The 15,384-nt window shown below is 50.6% G+C and overlaps 1 protein-coding gene across 1 annotated transcript in view; it reads right to left on the bottom strand.

Annotated features, from left to right (window-relative positions):
* LOC120397138 (zinc finger protein 420-like) overlaps positions 1 to 15,384 on the bottom strand; it is a 43,343-nt gene that overhangs the window by 20,443 nt on the left and 7,516 nt on the right. The window contains exon 4 of the mRNA XM_039522682.1: positions 9,997 to 10,005. Within this exon, the coding sequence (XP_039378616.1) occupies positions 9,997 to 10,005 (9 nt within the window). The remainder of the gene's footprint in view (positions 1 to 9,996; positions 10,006 to 15,384) is intronic.

The raw sequence follows: 15,384 nt of genomic DNA, 5'->3' as shown, positions 1-15,384 counted from the left end.
TTAAAATGTCGTATTAATCACGTAGGGCCAGATCCCCGGCTGCTGTTGATCAGCATAGCTCCAAGTCTTCAACGGATGAGCTCTGCTGATTGACACCAGCTGAGATTCCAGCCCTTCGTACTTTTCATGCTACTGTGTTAGTTGGCTCAGTTGGTCTGCCAGGCCTCCACCCTTGATCTAACAGGCCTCTGCTGCTTTCAAAACTTTCCTCGGAGCTTCACTTCCTCCACGAAGGCTGTCTGTCCCAAATCTTCCCTGGTGGAGCCAACGGCATCAGCCCAGGCATGTTCTTTGGACCCCTAACCCTAGTCTTCCTGCAGGGGCACCACTTTGGGGGGGCTCCTCCCCCCCCAGGTTTTGAACCAGAGGTCTGCTCACAGCGCATGCCCCAGCCCCCAGAGAGAGCTTGAGTGTGGACTGTGATGAGTTCTCTGCTGCTAACAACTTCTGCCCTTGGGGCAGGGAGTTTGTTTATAAACAGAGGCAGGGTGATTGAGATAACAGAAGGCTTCTCCTTACAGTAAATTAAGGATCCTTAGATGATCCTGAAAGCATTGCCAGGCACTCCAGTTAAAAGATACGAAGCAAAGGGTAGGAATAAATGGTCAGTATTTCGTAGTGGATTGAGATAAATGGTGTCCCCCTGGGGTCTGTATTGGGCCCAGGGCTGTTCAACATGTTCACAACTGAGCTGGAAAAAGGGGATAACAGTGAGGTGGCAAAATTTTCAGATGATTCAAAATTATTCAAGATAGTTCAGTCCAAAGCTGACTGAGAAGAGTTACAAGGGACCTCTCAAAACTGGGTGACTGGGCAACAAAATGGCAGATGAAATTCAGTGTTGATAAATGCAAAGTAATGCACACTGGAAAATATAATCCCAACTATACATAGAAAATAATGGGGGGCTAGATTAGCTGTTACCTGTCAAGGAAGAAATCTTGGAGTCATTGTGGCTAGTTCTCTGAGAACATCGACTCAGTGTGCAGTGCAGTCAAAAAAGCAAACAGAATGTTAGGAATCATCAGGAAAGGGATAATAAGGGATAGATAATAAGACAGAAAATATCATGGTGCCCTATATAAATCCATGGTATAGCCACACCGTGAATACTGTGTGCAGATGTGATCGCCCCATCTCAGAAAAGATACAGACACTCCCCGGATTCCGCAAACCCGATTTACAGAAATCTGGATTTACAGAAAAAGTTCTGTATGCTTTTTTTTTCGTAATTGTCGGAGATACGTTCCCTACTTACGCAAAATGTAAGTCAGGGAGCTTCTGTATATTGGATTTGGAAAAGGTTCAGAAAAGGGCAACAAAAATAATTAGGTGTATGGAACGGCTTCTGTATGAGGAGAGCTTAATAAGACTGGGACTTTTCTGCTTGGAAAGGAGATGAGTAAAGGAGGATATGACTGAGTCTATAAAATCATGGCTGGTGTGGAGAAAGTACATAAGGAGTGTTATTTATTCCTCATAACACAAGAACTAGAGGTCACCAAATGAAATTAATAGGCAGCAGATTTAAAACAAACAAAAGAAAATATATCTTCACAGTCCAATCCATGGAACTCTTTGCCAGGGGATGTTGTGAAGGCCAAAACTATAACAGGGTTCAAAAAAGAACTAGATAACTTCATGGAGGACAGGTCCATCAATGGCTATTAGCCAGGCTGGGCAGGGAAGGTGTCCCTGGCCTCTGTTTGCCAGAAGCTGGGAATGAGCGACAGGGGATGGATCACTTGATGATTCCCTGTTCTGTTCATTCCCTCTGGGGCACCTGGCATTGGCCACTGTCAGAAGACAGGATACTGGGCTGGATGGACCACTGGTCTGACCCAGTATGGCCATTCTGCTGTTCTTATATATAACCCAGATGTACCTGCCCCTGCTGTAACCCACTAGACCCCACTCCCCTCCCAGAGCTGGGCTAGAACCCAGGAGTCCTGACGGGGTCTCTCCCTCTGCAGAGTTAGTAACAAAGTAAGAACAGACATTACAATTTTAAACCTAATCGGTGTCCATTCAGTGACTGCCACAAGATGTCAGAACATGTTATATTCGAGCTACGTGGGGCTAGTAGTTATTTAAATGTTCTTCCTGTTATATAGGAATTAGATACAGGGCTCCTGTCAGTTAATCGTTACGTTATCTGGTGCCTACAGACCACATACAAACTAGAATTTTCAGGTGCCTACAGACCACATAGCCTCTGGAATCACAGGTAAAGTTGCCCCCCCCCTTCACCGAAATCTGAAATGGTGCCCCTGATTTTCCTCCTCCTCTCCCCTGAATTCACCAGAGGAAGCTTGGATTTCCCAGCTGGGAGGTGGCAAAGCAGCCGGCGTAATGGACTTACCGGGCTGAGCCAGGTCCTTCTCTCTCCTGGCCTAAGGGCCGTGGCAGAGGTGGTGCCGGGATCTCAGGGGTGAGTGGAGAAGAGGAGCAGCGGGGCAGGAGGGATCTGGGGCTGGATGGTGGCGGGTAGGGCTGGAGGCAGCGATGGGATGTCGGGTTGTCTCTATGGGGGAGCGACGGGCAGAGGAGACCCTGCAGCTCTGCCCTTGGTGCACAGAGCCCCATCAGTAAGAGGATGCCAGCCTCCTTCATCAGCCCAGCCCCATTAACTGTCCCCTGCCTGCCTGGTGCTTGCTGCTTCTCCCTCTCCTCCGCTAGCTGGGGAGCGCTGCTCCGATCGGCGCCCGGGCCAGGGAGGGTGTGAAAAGAAGAGGTACAAATAAAAGGCACCCGCAGCACTTCGGCCTGAGACGGCCCTGGCTGCCAGCAGCACCTCTGGCTGGGAGCGTGGGGTGAGCTGGCCCTGCTGGGGACGGGCCTGTGAGCACTCGACTGTGCAGTCAGAGGAGATGGAATAGCCTGCGCCAGGTGCAGGACAGGGGACCAAGGGGCGCCCTGCTCTGCTCCGCTCCCCCGTCCCTTGGTGCATTGCCAGTGCAGCCGAGCGCCGCTGCCGCCCGTGTTCCCCACTCCTCGGCCCGCGAGACCCCACTTTGAGGGGCGCAGTGCAGGGGCCTCACTCCGGTGGCAATAGTGCCCGGCTCTGCAGGACCAAGCGCAGGAGAGGCTGGCAGAGGGGCTTTCCCGGACGCACCAGCCCTTGAGGAAGCTGCTGGCACGCAGGCCTTTCTGGGAGCTGAGCTCCCTCTGCCTGCTGTCTCACTGGACTGGATGCGAAGGGAGAGGCCTGGCTGGCCACAGGCTGGCTGGCCCTTTAGGGAGAGTCGGGTCCAGGCCCACCTGTGACAGATCACCTCCCCCAGCTGATCCCGATTGGCTAGAGTAGCAGGGGGGGTGGTCACCCCGCTCCTGCCCTGAAGGGGTTAAAACGGCCCTGGGAGAGGGCTGGGGCAGGGGAAAAGCTGGGCTGGTGGGGAAGCAGCCATGGCTGTAGCCAGTGCAGTCAGGGCCCAGCTGGCCCCTATAAGAGGTCGGTGGCCAGAAGGACACTCTCTCCCTCTAGCTGCATGAGAGAGCAGGGCCTGGCTGCCTGGGAAGCTGAGGCGGGTACCTGGGGTGGAGCAGGGCTGGGGAAGGGCAGAGGGAGCTGGGGAGCTCCAGCCTAGCAAAGCCCCAGGCTGCAGGCCGAGTTAAGGGCCCACTAGAGGTACTGGGGTTGCAGAGGGACAGCCCAGAGCTAGGCAGAGGCAGCTGGTCCAACCCCCCCCTTGCCGATGCTGAGTGGCTCACACACTGCGTCTGCCCCAGGCAGTGGGGGCTGGACGATGACGGGCAGTAGCCACTGAGGCGAGGTGGGGATAGAGGGTTGGGGGTTCCCCTGCATGGGGAGACCCAGATTGTGGGTTACTGTGGGGGCAGACTCCTGACATAGAAGGGCACCAGGGTCCAGGAGGGACATGGGGGCCAGTGGCAGGTGAGACACCGGCCTGCAGAGGGCGCACCGGAGGCTGGAGAGCTAATTCCCTGGATGACCAGCAGGAGGCGCCGTGCTGGTGAGTCGTCGCCCCGCCACAGTGAGGGAGCAGGCAGCCCTGGTCAGTCACTAAGCCCAGCTGGGAAGGGGTCCTGCAATGCCAACAAAGGGCGAGATTGCTCAGTTAGTGCGAGGAGCTGTGGAAGGCTCTGGGGACCGGCCCTGGAAGAGGGGAGGCTCCCGGAGGAAGCGCCAAGAGAGGAGCAGGAAGAACTGGGTGCTGAGCCCATGAGGGGCCGAGGCCCTTCTCTTCATGCTGCCCTCGGGACTGTGGTCTAAGGGTGTGTCCGGCGCAGAGAGAGACCAGTGCCTGGGAGCGTCTCCCTGGAGGAAAGGCAGGCCTGAGGCAGGCAGCACTGGTGGGGGTAACTAGCTAAACCCGAGTAGAAGGACAGGGCCCAGCCCAAGACTGGGACCGAGGATCTTCTGCTGTTTTTGTTATATTTGTTTGGGAAAGTTGGTTTCCTGGGAGGGGTGGAACGTCGAGTGAGGGGTAAGTCGCCGCAGCATCAGACCATGTGGGAGGCAGCGGTCAACCATGAATGGAGGGAAACTGAGGCAGGGTGAGTAATGTCACAGTGGGCAACCAGGGGGCACTGCAGAGGCTGACTCTGCCACATCTGGCCCGTGCATGTGTCTGGTTCCTAAGATTTTTGCAGGGCATTTTAATGAGACACTTAAACTCTCATTCACGCAGTGTGAGAACACGTGGTTTAATAGCCCCAACTGATGTGACCATTCAGACCCTACGATTCATAACAGGGGGGTTGTTACTGTGTGGAGATCATCCACCCACCACTGAAATGGAGCCATTAGCAAGGCAGTGCAGCGATTAAGGAAAGGAAGTGAAGGAGAACAGCAGATCCAGTTGGAACCAGGAGGAAAAGGCATGGAGGGAGGTGCAGAGAGTAATTAAACTGGAATTTGGCAAGGACACTGTGGTTAACAATCTGACTCTCATAAATAGTGTCATCCAGAGGAGGGGGGTAGATTCACACGTGCTGGCTCAGAGAGGGGTAAATTCCACCTTGTTCCACCCTGGAGAAAGCACACCTAGGGAGGATGCCTTCCAAGGCTGGGCGCTGACTCAGGTTTGAGCCCAAGCCCCCCTTCCATCCACACACAAATCAGCAAGTACTGAAGGCCTAGGACCCAGCTAGGAGGGTGGGTCAGAGCTCGAGTCCAAACCCTGTCACTTTGCAGTGTGGACACACAGCTCGAGCCACAGACTCGAGTCCGAAGGTCGGTGCAGTGCAGTGTGGATGCGTCTGCATGGTTCTGAGACCTGTGTCCAGCAATTGTAAATCCAGGTCTGCCATGCAGTGTAGATGCTGCAGTGCGGGCTTGGAGCCAGCGAATCCACAAGAGAAGACCTGTCCAGTAGCACACCATGGACGGCACAGACAGTTCCCCCATGGCGGGGGGCATGAGACATCTGGGTCATTGGTTCACAGAATCAGAGATAACCAGCCCCAGTCCTTGCAGTGGAGACTGCAGCTTAGGGCCGTCTTGTGGGCACTGCCTGTATCCAACAGGAGGTGCGGAGGCGAGAGGACGCAGGCTAGGGCGACACAAGGAGACGCCAGACTCTGAGTGAGCTATTTCATCCACTATGTTCTTGGTGTAATAACGGAATAAAAGCAATTCACTTGGGACTCGCTGCTTCCTCATGAGTAGCAGAGGGGCCACCTGGATCCTGATGCACCAAAATCCTGAACTGAATTCAGGTCCGCCTAGACCAGTGGTTCTCCACCTGCTTGGGCTCAGGACCCATTTGTAACCTTGGCAGCCCGTCGTGACCCAGTAAATAGCTTTAATGCAAAAACATCTGGTTTACTACATATTTTGTATCCACAATATATAATATCCACTTTACTGTAACAAGTACTAACTAGGCACACTGTGTGTACCGTCCCCGTGGGGGCGGCTCCTGCCCTTCCTGTCCCATGGGGCTGGCTGGGCTCGGTCGGGTCCCCTCTCCCAGTGTTGTGACCTGCAGGATTGCAGTGCTGCTCAGGTTTGGCCCTTGCTGAGGGGTGGCCAGCCAGGCCAAATTTGCATGACTGGTGTTGTGACCTGGTGCATGGTTTGCATGGCCACACACTCAAATTTGGCACCCCTGTTATCGTAAGATTGGCCATACTGGATTAAACTAATGGTCCATCTAGCCCACTGTCCTGTCTGCTGACAGTGGCCAATGCCGGGTGCCCCAGAGGGAATGAACAGAACAGGTAACCATCAAGTGATCCATCCCCTGTCGCCCATTCCCAGTTTCTGGCAAACAGAGGCCAGGGACACCATCCCTGCCCAGCCTGGCTAATAGCCACTGATGGACTTGTCCTCCATTTGATTTGGATTCACGGAGGTAGCTGTGTAGAAATAACAATACAGTGCGCCACTATGATCCCTCCCCTCTGGGATGTCGATAAACACAGCGGGGATCTCGACACCACATCTGAGCCAGCACATCTCATGGGTTTTAATAAAAAACCCTAATTAGGAAAATAAAGAGTTCATCTCTATGATGATGTGAGGCCAAATCTTCAGCGGTGTAACATCAGTGGAGCAACAGGATTTACACCAGCTGAGGCTCTGGCCCTTGATAGCTCAAGAGGCAGCCATGTTATTTTGCGAGCCCTAGGTACACGAAACACACATTGACTTGATAAAATGGGCTGGGGCCAGATTTTTTTAGCTAATAGCCCCCCTGCCCAAATGCAATGAATACCCACCCCCATTTTGACTGTGAACAGAGAGGTGGAGAGCCTTTCTCAGGGCCTTCAGAAAGAGAAAAAGAAGACAAGCGCCATGTCAGTTCCTAACCACTAGACTTTATGCCCTGCTGGGTGGCTAATGTGACACATGGAGCTGCCACTCCCCAGTTTAAAGCTCCCAGGAGTGAGTTAGGGCAGGTCTACACTACAAAGTTACGTCGGCGCAGCTCCACCGCTGTCGCACACCTGGTGAAGACGCTTGAAGCCGACGGGAGAGGCGGTAGTTATGCGGCCGGAGAAGCTCTCCCACCAAGACAGCACTGTCTACATTGGGGGGTGAAGGTTGGCATAGATACATCGCTCTGGGGTGTGGATTTTTCATGCCTCTGAGGGCTTGGCTACACTTGAAAGTTGCAGCGCTGGGAGTTACAGCACTGGTCATGCAGCTGTGCAGGAACAGCGCTGGTGTGTGGCCACACTCACAGCTACCAGAGCTGGGGTGTGGCCACATTTGCAGCATTAGCAGTGCTGTTGGGAGTGCTGCATTATGGGCAGCTATCCCAGCATTCAAGTGGCAACAACGTGCTTTTCAAAAGAGGGGGGTGGAGGGTGGTGTACTGTGACAGGGAGCGGGGAAGAGAGAGAGAGTGGATTTTTGGAGCCAACACTGTGTGTTAGCTTCCTGGATTGAAAAATCACAAAATGTTCGTGAACCCTTAGTCTTAATTGCAAACAGCCTGCATCCAACGCTGTTTCTCTGTCAAGCAAACATTCACTCCCTGCCTCTCATTTGATCGTTCACAGCCAGGTACAGATAGCTCCTGTTTGCTGTGATCAGTGTTTGTTTTTTTAGATAAGCAGTTCAACGGAGCTCCGATCGGAGTTCACAACAAAACAAAGAGAGTAATTTAGTTAAAAGCATTCTGGGATATCTCCTTATTCCCTGGAGGCCAATAAAAGCGCTGGTGTGTGTCCACACTTGATGAGCAGTGCTGGATCACCAGCGCTGCAATCGCTACACCCCAACCTGACCAGGTGTACAGCCAGCGCTGCAGCCAGGGAGTTGCAGCGCTGGATGTGCCTTGCAGGTGTGGACGGTTACTAATTGCAGCGCTGGAAAGCCTCTACCAGCGCTGCAACTTGCAAGTGTAGCCAAGCCCTTAGCGACATAGTTAGACTGAAGTAAGTACGTCGTGTAGACCAAGCCGCAGTCACTCACAGACGGGGAGACCAAATTACCATATCTGCATGTTGCCCTTTAAATGTAACAAGTTAACCCTTTTCTAACTGAGCGGCTGAGATGTAATAAACCTGCCTCAGAGGTCTTCAGCAGGGTTTCAATCCCAAACCTTCAGCTCTACTGAATCAACCTCTACCACTCAAGTTAAAGGAGTAACTTAACAGCAATAGCAGTAGTAGGCCATTATCCTTATAGGGGCCAGCCAGTTGAGGGGGACATGACACATGCTTTGCCAGTGGATTGCACAGGCATCTCTACAGGGCTGAAATGTTTATTTTCCAGCTTGGATCTATTGATGTGGGAAACATTTTGGATTTTTTTTCCCTTGACAGCCGTGGTTCAAGGATGAACTAATCTAGAAGCACAGTGACGGAGCAGTCTGCCTACACATTGAATAAAAGTATAACCCCAGTGAGAGTTGGAAGTTCAAATCAGAGACGTTACCCATTAGGCTACCTAGTCCTTTGGTACAACAGACCCACATTTACAGGCCTGAAAACCACTAAAGGGAAGGTGCCATAGTGAGACAATCCCACGTTAAAAAATCCAAACCAAAGAGCAGAGCTACAAAGTCATTTCCCTGGGCCACACCGAGACCTATGTCCCTGCACAAGCCCCTGCAAAGGAGCCAGCACTCACTTTGCTTCAACACCACAAAGAGCTTCTTTAAACACCTGCAATAAATAGGAAGCGCCAGGTCTTGGCACAGCAGTTCTGAGCCAGGGGAGACCTAGGAATTTGCCACATGCTGCTCAAGCCCTAGGGGGTGGATTTCACCCAGCACAAGTCACGCAGCAGGGCACTGAGGGATGCAAGCGTCCAAAGGGAAGAAATGTTCCTCTCGGGGCCTTTCTTCCCCCAGGCTATGCCCCCTTGGCTAGTGTGTCTGTAACTCCGAGGTATTCGTCTGCAATACAAACACAGGGCCTGTGCCTGCAACCCAGCCTCATGGGAGCACTCCCTGCTCAAGATGGCTGTAAGCAGTGGTCTACCCTGACCCTTCAGAAACCTGGGTTCTAGTCCCACCTCTGCCACTGACCTGCTGTGTGATCTCGGCCAAGTCACTGCACCACTTTGTGACTGTGTCACCTGGCAGTCCTTGAGCTGCAAGGGGCTGGATTCTGATCTGGCTCATGCGAGTGTCAGTCAGCAGGAGTATTTCCACCGGGATCAGGAGGGGCATTGGTCCCAGTGGGATAGCTGGCTTGAGCAAGGGCCATGGTAGCTGGATCAGGTTGCTTTTTTAAAACCTAAACCTAAAAAATAATGCTTGATTCTTACAATGGTCACCAGGGATCCTAGGAATCCACTTGCTGTGGAAAAATGTGGGATTTGCATTGTTACAGAGAATCTTGTTTTTTACATTTTGTGAAAAAATAGAAACATACATTAACTATTAACTCGATTTTACTGAAAGTACCAGTGTCATGTATTCAGTGCGTGCAGCCTCCCCCCTTGTGGTTGATTTTTGAATGTGCTTTAAATGTACGTAGCTAAACACACTCCAATGAACTGCTTCTGGGGTACAGAGCTTCGTGTTTTAATGCATCTCAAATTTCACTTCAGCCTCCAGCCATGAGTAATTTAAGTTATGAAATGATGCCACAAACCTGAAAATCACCCCGAAAGATCATGTCACCGAGTTTGGCGAGGACAAATTTCCCACTGATGGTAATGTGCTGTGTATGTTCGAAGGCAGACAGCTGTAGAACACATGAAAAGCACTAAACATATCCTGAATTTTAATCGTGGGAAAACAATTATCGGAGAATTTTGGGGCTTTTCTATCACTGAAAACTAGGATCCCTGATGATCACCAATGAAAGGCAAGCCTCTACCAACTTTGGGCTATCAGAGACATACTGAGCATAGGCAGTGGCGTAGCCAGATTCTAAGAGCAGGGGGAGCAAACATTAAAAAGGCGCCCCCCTTGGCTCCTCCTCTGGCCACACCCCCTTGGCTCCTTCTCCGGCTGCTCTGCTCCCCACCGCCTTGGCTGGCTCCTCTGGCCGCGCCGCGCCCCCCCCCAAATGGCTCCTCTGGCCGCACCACCACCACCCCTGCCATGGCTCCTCCGGCCGTGCCACCACTCCTTGCTTGCGGGAGCCCAGCGCTGTCCCGGCAGGCCAAGCTTCAGAGCGGAGTGTGGGCCCCGCCCACTGGCGCCATGGTAACCCCTAAGGTGCCGCTTTTGGAAAATGTGCTGAGGGGAAGCGGCTGCTTCCCCTGCACCCTCCCTAGCTACGCTACTAAGCATAGGAAATAACTGACATCGTCACTAGGGTGATGATACATGTTGGCTGCATAATGGTATAGCGGGACGGTCACCCTGCTCTGGTTTGGAAGGGGTTAAAAACAGCCCTGGGAGAGGGCTGCCCTGGGGAGCCAATCATGAGCGGGCTGGAGGCAGCCAATCAGGGCCCAGCTGGGCCAGTATAAGAAGGGCTGGGGGTGGGGAAGGAGATGAGTTTTGCTTCAGCAGTGGAGCAAGAAGGACCTAGCTGCCTGGTAGAGCCCGGGGTACCTTGGACAGAGCAATGCTGGGAAAGGGCAGGCTGAGCTGGGGAGCTCTGGCCTGGCGACCCCCCAGGCTGTGGCCTTGCAGCAAAGGCCTGAGGTACTAGGGCTGCAGGGAGGCAGTCAGGGCAAGTGACGAGTGGCCATTTCAGACTTCAGTTTGCCCTTTGAGAGAAGGGGCTAGATGATGATTGGCAGTGGGTCACTGAGGCAAGGTGGGCTCAGGGGAGTGGGATTCCCTGGATGAGGGGCAGCACCCCAAGGGAAGGGGCACCATGGTCCAGGAGGGACGTGGGGCCTACACATGGTAGAGATAAAAGGACTGCAGAGAGGCAGGTAAGAGCAGGGAAACCGGCCAGAGGAGGGCACTCCTGAGCTGGATGAGCTAATTCCCAGGCGGACCAGCAGGAGGCACTGTGCTGGTGAGTGCCCTGACCTGTTACAGATGGCAACTACTGTATGGAATACAGCACCTGCCAGTTTCAAAGTGTTTTATGGCCAATAACTAAACAACGCATAGGAATAGATTTGCAAAGTCCTCTCTCCACCAGTCAGATCCTCAGCTGTTGAAGCCAGTGGAGCTAATCTGATGGTCACCAGCAAGGATCTTCACACCACGACCTGCATGCATGTCACATTTAATGTACAGTGTTGGTACTACATAAATAATACAATCAAATAACAATAGTTAATAACCAAGCAAGTCATCTATGATGTACTGTATGATTCGTTACTTCACTGAGGAAAAAAACTATTTAAATACTTTCATTGAACACAAAGCAAGACCCGGATCCTATAAATATTCACGAGCAGCAGCAGAACTGCCTACACGATAGAAAGCACCAATCCAGATACTAAGTGTTTGAAGGATAAAGTCGCATTTTTGGTGTTTGATGATAATTAAGTAGTGAAAATATAACAGTTGATTTGATGCCAAGAGAACAAAGTATCCTCATGTAACAGGATTTGAATTCACACCTTTGAAAGCCCCAAGGTCCAGTCCCACTCTGGTATGAGTGGTTGCAACTCCCAGCAATTTCAATGGGAGTTTTGTCTGCTTACGTCCAGGAAGAATTTGATCCAGAGACCTTATCCACTCAGCTATACGATCTGTTCTTGTCCTGTATCTGAAGTTAACGACAAGGAGGATTTGGCCTTGTTCCCTGAATGCACTATTTGATTTGATTTATCCATAAGTATTGCTGTCTCGCTCATCGCCAGTGGCTGAGTGACTCAAGGTATTGATCCTTCATTTTACATGTAGGAGGTAAAACTCTGAACCTTTCTCCCTTTAATCTGTCTTCTTACATTGGTATCTGATGATGTGTGGGAATGGTGTTGTTACAACTTGGTTGCATGGTTTAAGTGCTAGTTTAAGCGGGTGTCTTCTTGCTGCATCCTTTTGAGGTAGTGAGATGTGCGTATCAAGCTGATATGCTGGGGAAGTTGTTGTCACAAGCGTGGGCTTTTCACCAAGAACCTTGTTCTTCTGCTGTCACAAGATGAAATCTGGGCTCTGTCACCCTCAGTGTCCCAGCTGAGTGTAGGAAGGATAGCAGGAAATGGAGAAGACAGGTGGTCTCAGAGGTCTCTGGACTCTAACCCATTCAGGGCAAGCACCTAGAAATGGACCCATCATTTGACTGATGCCAGACAGTTTTGCTTAGAAGGTGCAGCTCCTTGGTAAGCCCAGCTAGAGAAGGTTGCAATACATTCATGGGTCTCTGTGGCTGAGTCCACATCAGAAAGGAATGAACATAATTGTTTGGCCAATGGGAAGTAGCAGCAGGCTTTTCTGATCACGGCAGCTAGCTGAAACTCAAGAGCGATGAGTAACCAAGCAGGATTCTGCTTTGAGTAGCAGGGTAAATATACTCTGTCAGTGAAGGGCAAGGTCACCTTTGCAAACAGTTCCTCAAAATACTTCCCCTGGCCACTTGCATCACCTCTGTGCCTTGTCTGGATTGAGCTTTAGCCGGCTGCTCCTTGCCCAGCTCTCCATTCTGGCGTAACGGAAATCAGAGCACTCACGTCAGATGAGGAGGCGACGCAGAGCTGGGAGCCATCCATGGCTAAGATGAATTGAAACACCAGGCCCCATTCCCATGAGCATTCCAATCATAGAACTGTCTTTGGAATCAACCAGACTCCCACGCACGGAGCACTTACAAAATCATACCCAAATTATAACCCAAACCCCGGGGCAATAAGGACTGCAGAGTTCAAACCAAGCCAACTCCCCGCTCCACACCCAGGCCTCCGTGCATGCAGCAAGACATGGAAGTTACACTACAGGAATCAAAACATAAAGCAGACCAACAAAAGCCAATGAGTCAAAGACCATGAAGAATTCTCCTACCTTTGAACTACACTTTGTGCTTTTAAAGGGCACCTATTAAAATGGGGGAGGCTTTTTTATATGGTACATAATTGAAACAATTAGATCAGGGCATAAACAAAAAGGAAACAGCATTCATTGAAGAGGTGCGTCGGATCACGTGTGAGGAGCGCAGAGAGGAATACCAGCCTGAGAGGCAGTTTTACAAGCTTGAGGCCACTGTGTTATATTTTCTTCTGATCTGTCTGGATAAACGTAACTTCCTCCTTGGGCTAAAGAAGACACCAGTTTAAATCTGGTTGATACCGTTCATTTAAAACAGGGGTCGGTAACCTTTCAGAAGTGGTGTGCCGAGTCTTCATTTATTTACTCTAATTTAAAGTTTCGTGTGCCAGTAATACATTTTAATGTTTTTAGAAGGTCTCTTTCTCTACGTCTATAATATATAACTAAACTATTGTTGTATGTAAAGTAAATAAGGTTTTTAAAATGTTTAAGAAGCTTCATTTAAAATTAAATTAAAATGCAGAACCTCCCGGACCGGTGGCCAGGACTCAGGCAGTGTGAGTGCCACTGAAAATCAGCTCGCCTGCTGCCTTCGGCACACGTGCCATAGGTTGCCTACCCCTGATTTAAAACAATGGTTCTGAAAAACTCTCTTCAGTTCAGTTGGTGGGGTGTGGACACTGACACTGAGAGGGGCTATATCAGAACACACATCATGCCATAGCTCAGCAGCATATATATAATATACATAATAAGGATCAGGCAGTGTTTTTCTTTTTATTTTTTTGAAGAAAATATTCATATATTATATAATATAAATTAAAATTAAATCAATTCAGCCATTTCAAATAACTATTATCGGGATAGTTTTGAGTAATGTATCTTAGCCCTGATCTGGAGGAACACTGATTAGAAATGGAAGATCTGTTCAGTCACCCAATCCAAAGGGGAACCATGCAGGATCGTTCCCTACTCTAGATTACTATATTCACCGTTGCTTTGCCCTTTCCAAAGGAGCAAGGGTGAAATCCTGGCCCCATCGAAATCAATGGGAAAACTCCCATTGGCTTCAAAGGGGCCACGATTTCACCCCACATGTAGCAGTCCAATGGTAGTGCAGTCTTCATGCTGATTTCGCACTTGATCTCTCTGCTTCACCTGCTAATGGAGGTGCCAATGATGCCGTTGGCTTATTGATATATGGGCTCCGATCCAGCAGGAAACAGATTAAAATCCCCAGCTTATTGAACAGAATCTAGAGCCGGAAGAGGCCTGTTCGCTCAACAAGCCCCTCTCACTGTTGGTGCATGACATTATTTCATACTCACCACAGAAAAAGCATCAGGAATAATGGCTTTTGATCACCCACGCAGCAGGATGCGTTTAAACCTGCCACTCAGAAACAGAACTGTGTCTGGGAGCAGAACAGAAAAATGGATTCAGCATTACTCACTGGCCTTTGCTGTTATTGGTCAACAGCCAGATTTAGAAAAGCATTTTGGTGTCTAGAGATGCAGCTAAGCGCCTATGAGAATTTTCAAAAGCTCCTAAGCAGGTTAGGCGCCTCCAGCCAGATCCTCCAAGTAAAACACCCCCTGGGAGTTAGGTGCGTCACTACTTTTGAGGGCCTGGGCCAGAGATACCACTGAGAGTCAAGGGGAGTGGGGTGCCTGACTCACTTGGTGCTAATGAGATTGACAACAGCACCTATCGGCACCTTTACGCACCCTAAACACCTTTGTGAACCTGGCCCCAAATAATTTCTTTGAGGAACAGTTTTCAGCAGCTGAACGAACACTTCAAAAAGTTATTTCTTTGATTCATTGTTCAGCAAGAACCACATCATATATTTGCTGAATATTATTTGGCCAGCTGTTCTTCATACCCCATTAACCATTCTCCGCCCCTTCCAGCCCTCCATGTTCCCATTAGTTGAGGGTACAGATGAGGGGGCTACCACTCCATACCCCCATCCTACAGTCTTCCTGAGGATCAGTCAAGCTCAGAAGGTTCATCATAGGTTAGGTTAGATAAATGTCTATCAGGGATGGTCTAGACAGTATTTAGTCCTGCCATGAGGGCAGGGGACTGGGCTCGATGACCTCTTGAGGTCCCTTCCAGTCCTAGAGTCTATGAATCTATGAATCATCAGCCATTTGGAAAACCCAAGGTTTGAATCAGCCCTGTTTCTTCTGAACCTGCCCCCTCTTCTCCTGGGGGAACACTCTGCTGTTCAACATGGTTCCTGCTTTGCCAGACCTTTTCTGGACTTCTCGACAATTACATGGTGTTTCCCGATCTGCCGAGCCTTAGTGAGTCTGACACGGTCTCTGTGTTAACTGGAAGGACTGAAATATCCCCCCTCTCCTGACAAGGGCAATGCAAGGAGCCGTTTAAACTCTTTCTGGGACATGTTTGGAAATCTCAAGCTGTCCCCACTTGAGAGCCCCAATTCCTCCCTTGTTTGCTCCCTGGTAGGCGAGAAGATATTTACTGATGGATCCATACCCAGAGCCATGCACCCCCCTCGACCTGCACGTCAGCCCCCCATTGGCATCAGCTGGGGTGCCAGACAGAGCTGGACGGTAGAGCATCGCCCTAGGCACATTCACTC

This window comes from Mauremys reevesii, linkage group 2 (genome assembly GCF_016161935.1).
Source record: "Mauremys reevesii isolate NIE-2019 linkage group 2, ASM1616193v1, whole genome shotgun sequence".
Classification (NCBI taxonomy): domain Eukaryota; kingdom Metazoa; phylum Chordata; order Testudines; family Geoemydidae; genus Mauremys; species Mauremys reevesii.
Note: the sequence above shows the minus strand (reverse complement) of the source record. Positions and strands in the feature narration are given on the sequence as shown.